At 49.3% G+C, this 18,680-nt stretch overlaps 1 protein-coding gene across 1 annotated transcript; it reads left to right on the top strand.

The window, feature by feature from the left end:
* The first annotated feature begins 1,665 nt into the window (after window positions 1-1,665).
* On the top strand, window positions 1,666-2,886 carry RNF186 (ring finger protein 186). Its single transcript, XM_043445516.1, has one exon. It carries the CDS (start codon window positions 1,842-1,844, stop codon window positions 2,520-2,522), a length of 681 nt encoding a protein of 226 aa, XP_043301451.1. The 5' UTR covers window positions 1,666-1,841; the 3' UTR covers window positions 2,523-2,886.
* Window positions 2,887-18,680: the final 15,794 nt, after the last annotated feature.

The raw sequence follows: 18,680 nt of genomic DNA, 5'->3' as shown, positions 1-18,680 counted from the left end.
CCACGGGGTCACAGAGTCAGACACGACTTAGTGAATGAACAACAAAAAAACAACTTGCTTGTTTTTACCTCACCGAGTGCATGTGGGATCTTCATTCCCCAACCAGGGATCAAACCAGCGCCCCCTGCATTGGGAGGATGGAGTTTTAACCACTGGACCACCAGGGAAGTCCCAGGAATCACGATTTCTTAACCGCCACGCAGTGTGTATCTGTCAGTCCCACGTGAGTCCTGTTAACTGGAGTCAGCTGCCTAAAGGCCAGTTGCCTCCACACCAACAGACGAGACCGAGTTCCTGGACCCAGAAGCTGGGACCCCGACCTTGGGCACTGGTAGATCCCCGGGGTCCTGGCCCCACGGAAGGCCCCTTGGCGAGCGGCCAGCAGGTCTGCCCTGACCACACCCCGCCTTTGCTCCCAGGCCTCAGCAGCACCGTCCTTCCAGGGCCGTGCCAAGATGCAGGGCGATCAGAGGTGAGGACTCTGTCACAAGGCTTGGCGCCAAGGAGGCCCAAATAAACAGCAGCTGTTCGTGTGACTCCTGGGTCTGCAGTGTGTCTGCACACAACAAACACACCTATTGTTCCGTCCGTGACATGCACGGCTGGGGAATCAGGAACAGTTAATACAACTACCTGTGAGCGAACGGATGGCCGTGACAGGTGATAAACACCGCTGAGCTGTTGGGGTTTCACTGGGCTTGGCTGGGCTTTCTCCCCCTGACACTCAGAATACTTTTCCCACCACTTCTCTCTTCTTCACAAGGCAGCCTGCTTGCAAATGGGCTCAAAGTGCAAACTTTTTCCCACTGATCCTGACATCCAAAACCTTTAATGGAGATCTACCCATGGCAATGTTTCTCCAAGCGGGGTCCCCCCAGTCCACCTGGGTTAGAATCATGATGATGTTTATAAATGGAGCAAATTCTCAGATTTCCATCCGGACCTTGCTGAATCTCAATCTCTGGGTCTGGGGACCTGGAAACTTGTGTTTTGGAAGGTTCCTGGGAGGACCTCTGTGGTGGTCTAGTGGCTAAGAATCTGCCTTCCACTGCAGCGGACTCAGGTTCAATACCCAGTTGGGGAACTAAGATCCTACATGTTGTGGGGCAACTAAACCCAAGGACTGCAACTGGAGAGAAAACCCGCACACCACAACTGAGCCCTGATGCTGTTCAGCCAAGAAGTTGTCTGTCTGACTCTTTTGTGACCCCACTGACTGTGGCCCACCAGACTCCCGTCCATGGGGTTTCCAGGCAAGAATACTGGAGTGGGTTGCCATTTCCTTCTCCAGGGGATCTTCCTGACCCAGGGATCGAACCCACGTCTCCTGCATGGCAGGGGGATTCTTTACTGCTGAGCCACCAGGCAAGTCCAAGATCTGACAGAGCCCTAAATAATTTTTTTTTTTTTTTAAAGAGATTCCTGGGATGGGGTGGTGGTGGTGGTGATTCTAATATATCCTGAAGCTCACAAGTCGTAGTCCTGCGGGCACTCGTGACGCACCAGCCCCAACAGGAAAATCCTGATTCCCGCACTGGCCCTCCCTGCCCCGGTGGCCTTTCTATCAGGCAATTCAAAGTCTCCAGCCGGAGAGTTACTGATTAACCCTAGGTTTCAAGGAAAGAAATAATAATAACTGAAGGGACGGTGTGAGCCAAGAAACAAGCTGAGCAGCCCTGGGAGAGTGGTGGCAGACAGCTGAAGACGAGAAGGAGGCGGAGGAGGCTCCAGCCACCCAGCCTGCGGCCAGACGGCCTTCGGGTCCTAGCAACACCCACTGATTGCTGCCTGTCGATGCCCAGGCCGTGAGCTGCCCCGTCCTGGGGGCTCCAGTGCCGAGAATGGCCTGCCCCGAGATACGGCAGCAGCCCCAGGCAGTCCGCCGAGAAGCCACCCCCTCCGACCCCGCGGGCCGCGCTGGAGGTCCTGGGGGCCCCACGGAGGGCGACCTGGAGTGCCTGGTGTGCCGGGAGCCCTACAGCGGGGCCCGGCCGCCCAAGCTGCTGGGCTGCCAGCACGCCTTCTGTGCCGTCTGCCTGAAGCTGCTGCTCTGCGTGCAGGACGACGCCTGGTCCGTCCCCTGCCCGCTGTGCCGCCAAGTCACGGCCGTCCCCGGGGGCCTCGTCTGCACCCTGCGCGACCAGGAGAGCGTGCTGGCGCGGCTGGCCCGGCCCGGCCTGGAGGTACCGCTCCGTCCGCAGGGCCTGGCGAACCCTGCCACCCTGACGGCAGGGCAGCCCAGCGCGGCCGGAGAGGAGGAGCAGGACGCGGTGAGCGCCAACCGCGCGGCGGCTCGGCGCCTGGCCGCGCACCTGCTCCTCCTGGTCCTGCTCATCGTCCTCATCCTGCCCTTCATCTACCCCGGCGTCATCCGGTGGGTGCTCAGCTTCCTCGTCACCCTGGCGCTGCTGCTGGCTCTGCTTTTCTGCTCTCACCCCGGCCACCGCGGCGGCTGCGGGCCCTCCCCCAGGACTCTCTTCTGCAGGGAGCAGAAACCCAGCGAGATCGCCTCCATCGCCTGAGCGAGCTCCGCCCGGGCGGAGTCGGGGGTCCCTGCTGCCTCTGCGGCCCGCTTACCATCACAGTGAACAGAGGAAGCGGTTTGCCCCGGACCGGCTCCCTTGGGAGAGTAAATGCCGGCTGGACTTGCCAGCCAACGTCAGAACGGCTGTCTTGGGTCAAGAACTGTGCTTTTGGACAATAGACTTACGCCTGCCACGGGTATAGCATAGCTATTAATAAACTCCTTGGGGATGGGGAAGGAACTACTTGACCGCGACAGAGGAAGGGGGTCTCCCGCTCCTTTTAGTCCAATGCCCCTGACTTTTCTTTCTATATCTGGATGAAAAGTATTGAAATATTAATGGTATTGTAGAACAAATAGAACTGGAACTCCTTTTTTTTTTTTTTCAAATTTTCTTCCCCCCCTTTCTTTTGGTTTGATTTTGTGTGTTTGGGTAGCTAGCTTCTGTTTCTGGCTGTGACATAGTTTCCCTCCTGGGAAGTCAGCGCCTATGGGAAGTCCTCCTGTGCTCTCCCAGATGCTGTCTGTCTGATGCCCATCTCGCCTCTCCAAAGGTCCTGGTGGCTCAGGTCTCCCACTGACCTGCTCCCAGGGATAGAGAGGGAGAAATCGTGCACAGGAGTGGCTCTCCTGCTGCGGCTGGGGCATGCCCACATTTGGCTGGCAGAGTTGGAGAGGAGTGGAGAGGACCCCCCAGTGGATCTGGGAATTGCCCCCAGCAGCTCCACCAGCATTTCTCAGCTCCGTGTCATCAGGCCCTAACTTAACAGAGAATCTCAGGGTTACAAGGACCCCCCTCCAATGGTGGGTCCAGCTGCCCACCTGAGGCATACAACCCCACACTCTTCAACCAAATCTTTACGGTTGTTGTTTTCTTTCTAATTGCATCCCGATGCCTAGTTGGGATTTTGTCGTAAAGATAAGAGGCCCTATAAATGCAACTGTCCTCTCAAATAACCCCATCTTTCCCACCTCGCCCGGGGAGTCACAGTCATCTGAAAGACTCTCGCGTCTTCTCTTGACCATTTCTGCTCCATAAAAGAGAGGAGACTTCTGCTGGAGGGAATGACCTTCCACGGTTTCCGGAGTCAGGCACCAGCCAGGGGGTGCAGGGTGGTGAAAAATGGGAGATGTCGCATGATATCCTTCCAAAGACCCCATAGTTGAGAGGGAGACTTGAAACCTCAGAGGGGCTCGTTGAGTCCAATCCATCATCCCTCCCAGGTCCCCTTTCCTGACAGTTATTGTGTGTGTGTGTTGTTGAACTGGGCCTTCTGGTTCTCTGAGCTTCATTTCCCCCAAAATGAGCTAGTAGGACTGGATTATTCCTAAGTCTCCTGAAACCCAGAAGCTGAGGGCACTGCTGGGCTCCCGAACAATGAACAAGGGTCATAGCTCTCTGGAGTCATATACAGAAAAGTCAGGGTATAAGTCTGTATGCAGTTAGCTCTTGCAATCTGCAAACAAAATCTTCCTTTTTTCTTATAAGATGCTTTCAGGGCAACTCTGTGACACCCACGCTATTGGCCTTGTTAACTCCCGGTACTGGGAAGGAGCATGAGTGATGGTGTGTGGGTGTCCCCATCCTTTTAAGCCAAGGCCAAGTGGGCCTGGAGAACACCTTGTCTCCCCAGGATGAATAAATGAGAAGAATTGTTTGGCATTTCCAGAACTGGCCTGGGGCATGTGCAGTTTGGGAGGGTAGCCAGTAGGTTAGGGAAGGAACGTTCTTTCCTCATTCACCTCTACTCCCATTCCACCTTGTTCTTGGACCCTCCACCAAGGTTTCCATTGCTAATAACAGCACCATTTCTACCAAAGTAACGGTGGGCTCATGTTTCCTGAGTGCTTACCATGTGCCAAACACTACATTAGCTGCTCTGTGTCCATTATCTAGTTGAATAACAAATTTATGAAGAAGAGACCACCGCGCCGAAGAGAAGCCTGAGGATCAGAGAGGTCAATTCATCTGCCTGAGGTTGCTCAGCCAGCCACTGCCAGAGCTCCCTAGGAGATTAACCCGGGTTCTTTCTGCTCCAATATACTGCCTCCTTTGCGTGCGGTTCCAAAGAAACCAGGAAGCTGGTCACTGCTAGTGGGCTTGCGGGGCAGCATAGGAAACTAACCTCTGGAGTCTTCAAACTCCAGTAGTCAGGTCCTCAAAGAGGCCAGAGAATTCTAGCATCTGTTGTCTATGCTAAAGAGAAAGAACAATAAATAATAAAATGGGATGGCCTTCCTCACTCTTGCTGCCCAGTGCCAGCATCCCCTGAGGGGAGCCATGTTGGCACACAGCCCCCACCAGCGTGCCCTCTGTCCTGACGTTTCTGCCCCTTTGTCCTGAAGCCCACCCTGAGTACCTCTCGGCTCCTGGCAGCGTCGGGACAGAGGGCACCAGAAGCTAATGTCAGCCCAGGCTGCTCCGGAGAGAAACAGAGGAGACAGGCGGTGCTGCAAAAGGATGTGAGTGGAAGAAACCAGAGAGGCGGGCCAGGGCTCAAAGCCAGGCTCAGACCTGGTGTGCGGCCAGCCAGACTCACAGAACTGTTCTGAGCCGCGCTTTGCTGAGAAGTAGGGCAGGGTGCCACCCGCCGGCCTGGGGCTCCTGGGCGTTCAGAGTGCTGCTGGAGGGACTTCCGGGGTGGCCCGGTGGTCTGCATTCCCCGCGCCAGGGGCCCGGGTTCCATCCCCGGTCAGGGAGCTAATACCCACAATGCCTCAGATAAGAGTCCGCCTGCCTCAACGAAGATCTGGTGCGGCCAAATAAATAAATAAACATTTTTTTTAAAAAAGACCCAAAAAACAAACTGCTTGTGATGGCCTGGATGGGAGGGGAGCTGGCGGGAGAATGGATACACACACACGTATGGCTGCATACCTTCGTTGTTCATCTGAAACTATGACAACATTGTAGTTTTGTTTGGTTTTTTTCTTAAGAGCTACTGAATGAGAATCCCCTGTCCTAACAGGCTGGCTTTCTCATCAGTCACTGAGGGGCCTGTTCATGTGACAGAGGGCAGGGGCCCAGCCTTGGTAATGGGGTGGAGAAGCTCGTCCAGGGCAGGGGCACTGTCCAGAACAGGCCAATCTGGTGGCCAACTTTATGCGTAGGTCCTCAGGATGGACAGGAATTTCAGGGAGAGGACAAATTCCAACCCCTTCTGCCCCGTCTCCCTATTCTGTGGCCTTAAAGTCAGACACAACCTGGCTTGAATTCTAGCTTTCTTACTCAGAAGTCACCACACCTCACTGCATCTCAGATTCCTAATCCATGAAACAGGTTTCATAGAGTTGTCTGGGAATTAGTTAAAAAAAAAAAAATCCAAGTTTGAGCATTTAGGATTATAAGGAAGTAAAGAAGAAAGAGAGAAGACAAGGAGAGATGGATTGAGTTCTAGAAAGCCCTAACAGGAATGATGAGTGCAGACTCTTTATTTTATTCAATCTTATTAATGAGGACATGGATTAAAACCTGGACACTAGAGACTTCCCTGGTGGTGCAGTGGCTGAGACTCTGCATTCCCAGTGCAGGGAACCTGGGTTCAATCCCTGGTCAAGGAATTGGATCCCATGTGCTGCAACTGAGACCTGGCTGCTATATACAATAAATAAATATTTAAAAAACCCTGAACACTAGAATTTACCTCCTCCATTAACCAGCCTCAACATCAGCAATGTCTTCAGTGATATAAGAAAACAATCACCCCTAACATGGTCTGTATGCACCGAGTGAAGTGTATTACATATGATATCACATCTGCTATAAGATTCAGTTCTGTTCATTCGCTCAGTCGTCTCCAGATCTTTGCGACCCCTTGGATTGCAACATGCCAGGCTTCCCTGTCCATCACCAACTCCTGGAGCTTACACAAACCCATGTCCATCAAGTCGGTGATGCCATCGAACGATCTTATCCTCTGTCATCCCCTTCTCCTCCTGCCCTTAATCTTTCCCAGCATCAGGGTCTCTTCCAATGAGTTGGCTCTTTGCATCAGGTGGCCAAAGTATTGAAGCTTCAGCTTCAGCATCAGTCCTTCCAATGAATATTCAGGACTAATTTCCTTTATGATTGATTGGTTGGATCTCCTTGCTGTCCAAGGGACTCTCAAGAGTCTTCTCCAGCACCACAGCTCAAAAGCATCAATTCTTCAGCGCTCTGCTATAAGGTAGGTGCTATTATTAATTAACTCCAAGTTACCAATAGGGGTGCTGAGGCACAGAGAGAGGTTAAATAACTTGCTCAAGATCACACAGTAAGGTGGTGGAGGAGCCAAGAGCAGACAGCAGACAGCAGAAGTCCAATTCCAGAGTTTAGACTTTGAGTCACTTTACTGTGTCAGATGAAACACTCCTGGCACGTTGTAAGCACAAGGTACGTGAGCCCATGGCCTGAAGGGTAAGAAATTAAGAGGCGGCATTCCCCCTTTGGCTGGGGGACACAGGGGATGCCAGGGGTCGAAGCTTGTGGAAGGTCACCTGTCCCATTACCTACAGCCGGGTTCTCATCTCAGCCGGCAGCACCTGTTCATCATTGGAAGCTCTTTCAAATGACTGGAGGGAGCGTTGCAGTCTTTGCTGGAACAATGAATTCTTTGCCGCAATGGAAAATATTTCCAGGAATGAAGGACCTTCCTGCCAATCTCTCAGGCTATGGGAAGAGCACGGAGCACATTCAAAGAGAAGTTAGATCTGAGCTCCTGAATCTGCCTGGAGCTATTCACATGAACTTTATATTCTTGCCTGAGAACCTTGAAGTCACTTTCTTAAAGGAGACTATTTCTTGAGTCAGTAGGGAACTCTGAGAATTCTGGAACACCATGGAATCAAAGATCCGTCCGTGCATTTACGCAACAAATATTTATTGAAGGTCTGCTCTGTGCCAGGTACTGAACAAGATATTTAATCTTATTTGATAAGAAACTTTGATGAAAAAGGGAAACTAATGGGTACAAAGTTGAATTGTGTCTCCCTTCTCCCCCAAAATATATGTTGAAGCCCTCATCTCCACTACTTATTTATTTTTTGCTTTTCTAATAAGGTAAGTTTTATTGGAGTATAGTTGCTTTACAATGCTGTGTTAGTTTCTACTATATAGCAAAACAAATCAGATATGTGTGTGTGTGTGTGTGTGTGTGTGTGTATATATATATATATATATATATATATCTCCCCCGAAGGAAAGTTACATGGCTCAAAATAGCCTGGAGTTAAAACTCCCCTCCAGGTCCTCCCCACCATTCTAATGCAAAACAAAGAACTCTGTCACCAGAAAAAAAAACAATGGACATTAAGGTTGATTACCCCCAGCTCCCAGTCAGTCCAGCCTCTGGCTGATCTCCAGAATTCCTTGCCCCAAGCCGTTTAAGAGAACTACTCCCAACAACCTTGGAGAAGAACAGGCCCCCTTAAGACAGTAGCTTTCCACATGTATGCCTATATATACTTACTCTTTTCTTTTTTTTTCTTTTTTTTTTTATACTTACTCTTTTCTTGGGTTAGTGCTGCTGCTGCTAAGTCGCTTCAGTCGTGTCCGACTCTGTGCGACCCCACAGACGGCAGCCCACCAGGCTCCCCCGTCCCCGGGATTCTCCAGGCAAGAATACTCACTAACCTGACTGCTGCCCCTTCTCGCCTCGTTAAAGGTGATCTGTTCCTGTAAAGTGCCGGTCTCGTTCTTTTTCTGAACCTCTCCTTCTCTAACTCCCTTACCCTACATCCCCTCTGTTTTGGACTTCCTTTCCATTCAGGAGAATGTGACCTTATTTGGAAATAGATTTTTTACAGAAATAATCAAGTTAAAATGAGGTGGTCATCAGCATGGGTCCTAATCCAAAATGACTGGTGTCCTTATAAAAATGGGGAAATCGGTCATGGAGACGGACACACTTAGAAGAAAGACAACATGAAGATTCATAAGAAGATTAGCCATGTGAAGATGAAGACAGAAAAGGATTATGTTTCTACAAGCTAAGGAACGCCAAAGATAGCCAGAAAGTGACCAGAAGCTCAGAGAGAGGCCTGAAACGGACTTTCTCTCAGAGCTCTCAGCGGGAACCAGCCTTGCTGAGATTTGATCTTGGACTTGTAGCCTCCAGAACGGTATGATACAAGAAGTTTCTAGGGCTGTAACAGGGAAGAACAAAATCTGATCCCATGTTGGATGTGTTTCTTTAACCTTTGCTTTCTACTGCTTCTGTCACTGCAGTCACGACAAGCGTGTGGTCTCTAGCCACGAGCATTCATGGTAGCCTGCCTCCAGAACCCTGCCACTCTGCCTGAATGTTCACGAGCCTTTGTTCAGCTCACAGGGAAACACCCTGCCCCTGCCCATCTGTGACTGGCTACAGGAAAGGAGACATTAGTACATCCCCTTACTGAGGCTGGCCAAACCAGGAGACATTTGGCAAGACTTATGGCCTTTATGGACTTCCCTGGTGGTTCAGTTGGTCGAGAATCCAGCTGCAATGCAGGAAACCGCCTACCATGCAGGAGACCAGGGTTCGCTCTCTGGGTCAGGAAGACCCCCTGGAGAAGGAAATGGCAACCCACTCCAGTATTCTTGCCTGGAGAATCCCATGGACAGAGGAGCCTGGCCGGCTACAGTCCATGGTGTTGCAATGAGCCAGACATGACTTAGCAACTAAAACACCACCACTGTGGCCTTTTCACGTTACTTCCTCACTCCCTCTCCCTCTTGTTCTAGAAAAGAAACTAGCATCCAGACCCCAATAAGAGGGTACCTTGAGACTCTGGTTCGCCATCTTCTTGGACACTGGCTTTCCAGATAAAGTTGCTATTCTTGCCTCAACACTTGGTCCGCTGATTTATCGGCCTGTCATGGAGGGAGCAGACCAGACTCGGACTGTTCGCTGTGCTGTGCTTGGTCGTTCAGTCGTGCCCAGCTCTTTGCGAACCCGGGGACTGTAGCCCGCCAGGCTCCTCTGTCCACGGGGATTCTCCAGGAAAGAATACTTCAGTGGGTTGCCATGCCCTCCTCCAGGGGATCGTCCCAACCCAGGGATCAAACCCAGGTCTCACGCATTACAGGCAGATTCTTTACCGTCTGAGCCACCAGTTTTGTTTAAAGAATGAGGGATTGTGGCTCCTTGGCATGGCAACCCTAGGAACCGACACAGCATCCATCCTGTGCCTGGGCTTGCCCCAGACCCCTTAGCTGGGCTGCTTCAAGTTCAGCAAAATAACTTGCCCAGAGTCTTATAGCAACACACAGAATTTTCAGGCTCAAAATCAAGTCTGATTGATAACCAAAGATTAAGTTCTCACTCCCGTTTTGTGCATGGCAAATTGAGGCTCAGAGAATCCCTGTGATTCCACCCCCCAAACAGAGCCCAATATGTCAGAGGTGAAGTTGTAATCAGAGCCCACAGTTGCTGAATTATCCTCAATCTTTGAAACAACCATATGGGAACTACTGAATAATTATCCCCATTTCACAGGTTAAAGAGTTAAAACCCAAGTCCTTAAGGCACCTGACAACCTTAATGTCACAAGTAAGTGAGTGAGGTTCCAGAATTTGGACCCACAGTTTGACTCTAAAGCTACACTTTTCCCTGCCTCACAACTTTTCTGAGCAGCCTGTCTGCGTGGACAAGCAGTAAAGCCTATCTTTCTAGATGCTTGAGGAACTCACCCTAAGAGCCTCTTTGCTCAAAGAGGACAGGACTATTGGTCTTGTTCCCTCTGACTTTGTTACATTCAACAGCCCCTCCTGTGGCTCCCCCCATCTCTCTTGCTGCGGAAACTGCTCTGTGGTTAACCTTGGCCAAGGATGAGTCCCACCAGCAACACTACACCAGCTGGGGAGCGTGGTCCTTCCTCTCCGGACCTCCCATTTCAGCTGAAGCAGTCACATGATACAGATCATGTGATCTTTTCCGGAACTGGAATCTGGAGCTAGTGCTGAAGGAGAGATGAGCGCTTAAATTGGCAGCAACAGAGCAGCTGGCCCCCAGAGCTCTGACCCTTGAGCCGCTGGTTGCTTCAGTGAGCTCTCACTTTTCTACCCCACAATTACTACTTGTTTTCTTTAGACAGCCAGAGTCAGTCTCTGTTGCTTGCAACCAAAATTCATGACCTAATACAGGAGCCATCAGGCTCCTGGTTGCTGAAAAATGCCATCATGAACTTCAGCCCCTCCAAAACCTGGAAAATGAGGCAATGCCACAGGCCAAGGAGTGGGAGACCGCATGTACCCTTGAACCAGCCTTCCTGAGAGCCAGCCTGACTTTGTGGTGAGGCTGCCCAGATGTGAGGGCCAAGGAAATGGTGGCCGGGTCAGCTCTGCTCAAATGTGGGGTTGGGCAGGAAAACATGGAACTGGATCTCAGGCCAGCCACCGTCAGAGGAGACTGGTTTCCAGTTCCTTGGCTTCAGAATCCCCAGAAGAAACAAAGCCTCATTCTTACACACACACACACACACACACACGTACGTATAATTTTTTTCTTTTGGCTACACTAGGTCGTCGTTGATGCACGTGGATTTTCTCTAGTTGGAACAAGTGGGGACTATCTAGGTGTGGGGCATGGGCATCTTGTTTCAGGGACTTCCCTTGTTGCAAAGTGTGGGCTTTAGGCACGCAGACTCACTAGCGGTGGCACACAACCTCAGTTGTTCCGCCACATGTGGGATCCTCCCAGACCAGAGATCAAACCCATGTCCCCTGCATTAGCAGGTGGATTATTAACCATTGGCCTGCCAGGGAAGTCCACAAACTCTAGCTCTGTCCAGACTAGCCCAAGGTCCTTCACTGGAGTCAGTTTGCAAAAGAGAGCAGCCTGCAGAGGAACAGTGGGAGCAGCAGTTTCCAAACCACAGCAGCCAGCATCTTGGCTAATGTTCAGCAAGTGCTTCCTCCATGTGGACTACTGTTCTCAGAGCTTCCGTAGAGCTTTCTTTCTCAGAGCTAACTCTTTTGTTCTTCACAACAATCCTATTATTCTTTCTGTTGGACATTTGACACAATCATCTCAACAAATCAACACAGAGCCCTATTCAGGAGAGCAGCTGAGACATGGATAAGATAAGGAACTTGCCTGAGTGGCTGCACTGAGTTTGAAAGCAGGGGGTCTAACCCACTCTGGCCCGTCTCAGTCACTGCACTTAAAACCCCTTCCTACGTCCCCCTCTCTCCCTTCCGTCCTCATCTTCCCTGCCTCCATCAAAATGAGCCAGGAAAAAAAGGAAGGCCCTGGCTTCAAAACCAAGTCCTACTGTTTATCGTCTGTGTGACCTTGGGCATCATAGATACCGTAGCTGAACCTTAGTTTCCTTGTTTGGAAATTCAGTAAAATCAAGCCTACCTGATATAGGTTTTGTGACAATTCAATGAGAAAATGTGTAAAACACCCGGCACAGTGCCCAACACATGTGCTCACCCATCCTAGGCAACCTGTCAGCAAATATGGATAAGCACCTATAACTCACCTGGCAAGTACGGGAGGCAAAGAAATACAGTGGAAGGGACAGTCTTTACCACCATCATGCCCGTCAGCCTCTCCCTAGCTAGGGAAATAAGGTATGCACATATGTGCTCAAATCAGACCACAGGGTGAGACCGTTGCCAGTGAATCTGAGGTCCTTGCTTCATCACAAAAGAATCTGGAGATGAAATGATAGGTAAGAATATTAATACTTAGAGAAATGCTCACTCCACAGATAGAGAATGGGCTATCTCAGAAAGCAAGAGAGAGAGCCTCAAAACACAGTGTCATTAGTTTTTATGTGCTGGGTAATTTCATAGGCTAATGAGGCTCAAGGTCTACTGGAAGTTGCGTTTTCTGCCATTTTGGACCTAGTTGGTTCTAATCAGTTTTTGTCATATCCTATAAAAAGCAGAGACATCACTTGGCCGATAAAGTTCAGCATAGTCAGTGCTATGGTTTTCCCAGTAGTCATGTGTGGATGTGAGAGTTGGACCATAAAGAAGGCTGAACACTGAAGAATTGAAGCTTTCAAACTGTGGTGCTGGAGAAGACTTTTGAGAGTCCCTCGGACAGCAAGGAGATCAAACCAGTCCATCCTACAGGAAATCAACCCTGAATACTCATTGGAAGGACTGATGCTGAAGGTGAAGCTCCAATACTTTGGCCACCTGATGCGAAGAGCTGACTCACTGGGAAAGACCCTGATGCTGGGAGAGATTGAGGGCAGAAAGAGAAGGGGATGACAGAGGATGAGATGGTTGGATGGCATCATTGACTCAATGGACATGAGTTTGAGCAAACTCCAGGAGATAGTGAAGAACAGGGAAGCCTGGTGTGCTGTGCAGTCCATGGGGCTGTAAAGAGTCAGAGGTGACTGAGCAACTAAGCAACAACAATGGCCATGTCCTTCTTTTAAAGGTTGTGCTCATCCCTCTTCCCTTCTGTTTCAAGACTTGGACAGTCTAAGACGAGGGGTAACTCTAGACGAGGAGGTTCTGACTGTGGAGAAGTACCCAGTGGGGCTTCTTGGAATGCTGGTCATGTTCTATTTCTTGACTTATGTGATAGTTACATAGATGAGATTTATTTTCTAATTATTTGTAAACAGTGTCTACCTCTTGCATGTGCTTTTCTGTATGTATTTCATAGTGAAAAAGTAAGACGCTAAGCCTAACAGAACAACGCTATAGAGTCTAAGCAGCTTGAGAGCCAAGGCTGGGTGTGAGGCTGGTACCCAGTACTAATCCCACTCTGAAATGCCTGCCCCATCCACACCCAACTCACCCAGGGATTTAGAGCTTTATGAGTGGCTCTGAAGACTGTCTGGTTTGAATCCTGAGTCTGCTACTTGCTGCTACTTACTCTCAAACTCTCTAATCCTTATGTCAACATCTACAAAATGGGGAGATAATCATGGAGTTTTGAGCATCAAACGAGCTCACCTGTAGAGACCATTGAGCACCGTGAACTGCACACAGGATGTGCCCAAGTTAGGCAGAAGGGTGAATGGATTGGCTTCTTTAACCAAATGGTGGCAAAGCAGGTTTCTGTTGGGTCTTGGCAATGATGAAACTAGGACATGGGGCTTCAGTAAGATTGCTTCTCTCCATTTCCATCTCCTTTTCTCTCTGCTCTTGAGTCTTGTTCTCGCCAACCAGTGTTTTCCATGATATTGGAAACTGGCCAGCTCCGACTCATGTCTTCCTAGCTTTATGTCAGAAAGAAAGGAATAGATTTTCTTCCCTTGGTTAAATGATGAAAAATCCCAAGGAAGGGCTCTGATTGGTCATCTTGGGTCACATGCCCTCCTCTATGACCAACAGGGCTGTGACTGACAGCCCCAACAGAATCATGTGATTGGGGAGGAGAAGGACTTCAAACCAGAGGGGATGCTGTTTGCAGAAGAACAAGCAGCCATTGAGTAGACAGAGCAGCAGGTGTGTAGGCCAATCTCCACCCACCAAAGCTAATTAGAGGTAAACTCCAACCTGATTGGATCTTTCTTTGAGAGGCCTGCCTCCTCCCAACCCAATCTTAGCCCATGTGAGTTCTGATAGTAGTATTACCATATTAATCTTTTGTGTTTAGAGCATGTTTCTCAAACCTGCCAATGAAAGCATCATGCTCCCTGGCCATAGGACCTGGCTCAGAGCTAAGCCAATGAGAGCTCTACCTAGGAATATTATTGGAGCTACCTGGAGGAACTGTTTCTTCTGCCATAGTTGCTAGGCGGTTAGAATGTTTGTCTAGACTTTCCAGTGACCATCTTGTCCCACCAAGGGAAGGATTTTTCTATGAGTGAAGCCTACCCAGAGCAAAGCTGAGCCTAGTGATAGAGAGGGGTTCCTAATCACATTATTTGAGTACCTAGACCTGGCCATGCCTGAAATGCAACTTTCTTCTGGACTTTTCAATAGTTAACTTGAGTCAACAAATTCCTTTTCTTCGCTTAAACCATTTTGACTGTGTTGCTTCATTTTCAGGCAAAGGAGCCCTGAATCCAGTCTCATCCTACTGGTTCATGAGGCCATCTGTCATATCCTTGAATCCTCAGCTACCCAGAGGATTCTGGTAACTCCTCAGCCCTTCCACTAAGACCTGGGGTTCTGTGAGGCCTAGTTTATGGTGAACAGTGTCGGATTCATGATCTCCGAAGAAGAGACTTTAGCTCTGGGACCAGAGACGAGGCTTCAGGCATTCAGAGCTTCGTGTGACAAAAGTTTTATTACAGTTTAAAAAGGAATAGAGAAAGCCTCTGTGATGAGGGGCATCAGAAGGGGGCAGAGAGTGCCCCACTCACTAGTCTGGGTGGGGCTTGATATAAGTTTTCAGTTGGTTACTAACAATGGAAAGGTCATACCAGACCCACTCCCACAGTTCAGCTCAGCTCAGTTGTGTCTGACTCTTTGTGACCCCATGGACTGCAGCACGCCAGGGCTCCCTGTCCATCACCAACTCCCAGAGTTTACTCAAACTCATGTCCATTGAGTTGGTGTTGCCATCCGACCATCTCCTCCTTCTCGTCCCATTCTGCCTTCAATCTTTCCCAGCATCAGGGTCTTTTCCAAGGAGTCAGCTCTTTGCATCAGGTGGTCAAAGTATTGGAGTTTCAGCTTCAGCATCAGTCCTTCCAATGAATATTCAGGACTGATTTCCTTTAGGATGGACTGATTGGATCTCCTTGAAGTCCAAGGGACTCTCAAGAGTCTTCTCCAACAGTTCAAAAGCATCAATTCTTCTATGCTCAGCCTTCTTTGTAGTCCAATTCTCATATCCATACATGACTACTGGAAAAACCATAGCCTTGATGAGATGGACCTTTGTTGGCAAAGTAATGTCTCTGCTTTTTAATATTCTGTCTAGGTTTGTCATAGCTTTTCTTCCAAGGAGCAAGCATCTTTTAATTTCATGGCTTCAGTTGCCATCTGCAGTGATTTTTTTGCAAAACATAAAGTCTGTCACTGTTTCCATTATTTCCCCATCTATTTGTCATGAAGTGATGGGACCGGATGCCATGACCTTAGTTTTCTGAGTGTTGAGCTTTAAGCCAACTTTTTCACTCTTTTCTTTCACTTTCACCAAGAGGCTCTTTAGTTCTTCACTTTCTGCCATAAGGGTGGTGTCATCTGCATATCTGAGGTTATTGATATTTCTCCAGGCAATTTTGATTCCAGCTTGTGCTTCATCCAGCCCAGCATTTCTCAGGATGTACACTTCATACAAGTTAAAGAAGCAGGGTGACAATATACAGCCTTGACGTACTCCTTCCCTGATTTGGAACCAGTCTGTTGTTCCATATCCAGTTCTAACTGTTGCTTCCTGACCTGCATACAGATTTCTCAAGAGGCAGGTCAGGTGGTCTGGTATTCCCATCTCTTTAAGAATTTTCCATAGTTTGTTGTTATCCACACAGTCAAAGGCTTTGGCATAGTCGGTAAAACAGAAATAGATATTTTTCTGGAACTCCTTTGCCTTTAGCTTCTTTCCTTTTCTCAGCTATTTGTAAGGTCTCCTCAATCATTTTGCCTTTTTGCATTTCTTTTTCTTGGGGATGGTTTTGATCCCTGCCTCCTGTACAATGTCATGAACCTCTGTCCATAGTTCTTCAGGCACTCTGTCTATCAGATCTAATCCCTTGAATCTATTTGTCACTTCCACTGTATAATCGTAAGGGATTTGATTTAGGTCATACCTGAATGGTCTAGTTTTCCCTACTTTCTTCAATTTAAGTCTGAATTTGGCAATAAGGAGCTCATGATCTGAGCCACAGTCAACTCCTGGTCTTGTTTTTGCTAACTATATAGAGCTTCTCCATCTTTGACTGCAAAGAATATAATCAATCTGTTTTGGTATTGACCATATGGTGATGTCCGCGTGTAGAGTCTTCTCTTGTGTTGTTGGAAAAGGGTGTTTGCTATGACCAGCGTGTTCTCTTGGCAAAACTCTGTTAGCCTTTGGCCTGCTTCATTTTGCACTCCAAGGCCAAATTTGCCTGTTACTCCAGGTATCTCTTGACTTCCTACTTTTGCATTCCAGTCCCCTATAATGAAAAGGACAAAAAAAGAAAAGGACATCATTTTTGGATATTAGTTCTAGAAGGTCTTGTAGGTTTTCATAGAACCGTTCAACTTCAGCTTCTTCAGCATTACTGGTCAGGGCATAAACTTGGATTACTGTGATATTGAATGGTTAGACTTGGAAACGAACACAACACCCCCACTCCCACAACGTACATTCTCTCCTACAATCTCTGTTGAACAGTAAATGGAAGAGTGCCCCAGGACAGGACGTGGCATATGTTAACTCTTAGGAGAGACATGAGGAAGGAGGTTTGGGTGGCCAGGGCAAGCCTCAGGATGTGGGAACTGGCTGGATTTTGAAGCAAAGGTTTGATTTGGATAGCCAGAAAGAGTGGGATGAAAGAGAGCAAGGAACAGTGTGGGAAAAGCATAGAAGTTGCAAAATGCATGGCATATTCAGGGGCAGAGAGTGGACCTGCCTAGGTCAGGAATCAGCCAGGAACAGGGAAGAGGGCTGCGCCTAGTGATGCAGGGTCCTGCGTGCCAGGCTCCGGGGCCCACTAGTGCACGTGAGTGCAGGCACAGAAGTGCTCAGGGTTACCCCCCGGCCCTGAAACTCTGAACTAGCAGCACAGACTCTTGTTGGCAGCCCATGACAGGGAAGCCTGTGCCTGTGTGCGTGAAACGAGGTGTCCATTGGAGGTGAGCGTGGTGGGGAGAGGGGTATGAAGGGATGATGTCAAGAGTTCTGGGCTTTGTTCCACTACTACGGATCCTAAATAAACTTCTTTGGCCTTCAACAGCATCCAACCCTGTGTGAGGGGGATGCGGGACAGTTTCAAGTGGTGCTAACAGATATTCATTCATTCACTCACTGACTCATTCATTCAATAATACCATACACTAAGCATTACCAGGCTTCCCTGGTAGCACAGGTGTTAAAGAATCTGCCTGCAATGCAGGAGACCCAGGTTCGATCCCAGGGTCAGGAAGATCCCCTGGAGAAGAAAATGGTCACCCACTCCAGTGTCCTTGCCTGGGAAATCCCATGGATAAAGGAGCCTGGAGAGCTACAGTCCACGGGGTCACAATGAGTCGGACATGACTTAGTGATAACACTCACACGAGCATTAGCTTAGGTCCTAGGGACACAAGAGTCAGTAAGGCATAAGACTCCTGGCCCCACTGAACTTACCCTGGGGCACTGAGGGCCGCCTGCTCAACAGCCATTCCACCTCTGCCTTCAGAGAAACCTGATTTTGCCCACGCAGAAACGTGCTCAATCAATGCCGGCAAGAGTAGTCTCGGCTCGGGGCCCTATCCTTTACAGGACCCCCATCTGGCCTCTCCCAGCCATACCCCTCCTGACAGAGAGGAGTCTACAAGGCCAAGAGGATGTGCCCACCTAGCCCACACTGTGGGTACCTGGTACCTCAATATTCCCTGTCCAAACAGCCCCAAGCCCACCTCCAGCCTGCTGCAGTGAGTCTGTCCCCTGACCCACTCTCTAAGAGTGCAGCCACTACCCAGATTCCTAGGCTTGAGGAGTGGCGAAAGGGCAGCTGTTTGCAGGAGGCGGACAGACAGGGCTTGGATGTGTGGGAGTCCTCGTGTGGGACGGGAAGGAACCAGGGCCAGATAGAGAAGGAAGAGGGGCAGTGAGCCAGGAGCCACATCCTGGCCTGAAACTCTGAGAAGCTGGAGGATTCTAAATTCCCACCTGATCTTCCATGTTGTTTGAAGATGTCTGTTTGCAAGGTTAGGACATGCTTTTTTATCATTCTATGTTCTTGCCCTGAGCTCCACAAATGTTGGGACTGGCCTGTTTCTGGCTGCAGGGATCTGAGCCAGTCCCCTTTGCCAGATTCTTGGCTTTCCCAGACTCCCTTGCAGCCAGGAGTGATCATGTGGTCCAGACATGTGATCCCAGCAAAGGGCTTCTGGAAAATCGTTTCTACCTTGATCATGGAAGAGAAACCTATGAGGAAAGGCTCATGAGGAGAGCTTCCTTTTTCTCTTTTCTGCTTTTGAACATAACCGCTTAAGAACGGTCTTTGGGGCACAGGATGAACGGTCTTTGGGGCACAGTGAAGGACAATAGCCAACATGCAAGGATGATGAAAGATGTAAAGACCTTGGGTCTTGGCACGCATGCTAAGTTGCTTGTAGCATATCTGACTCTGCCACCCT

Source organism: Cervus canadensis, chromosome 24 (genome assembly GCF_019320065.1).
Source record: "Cervus canadensis isolate Bull #8, Minnesota chromosome 24, ASM1932006v1, whole genome shotgun sequence".
Lineage (NCBI taxonomy): Eukaryota > Metazoa > Chordata > Mammalia > Artiodactyla > Cervidae > Cervus > Cervus canadensis.
Note: the sequence above shows the minus strand (reverse complement) of the source record. Positions and strands in the feature narration are given on the sequence as shown.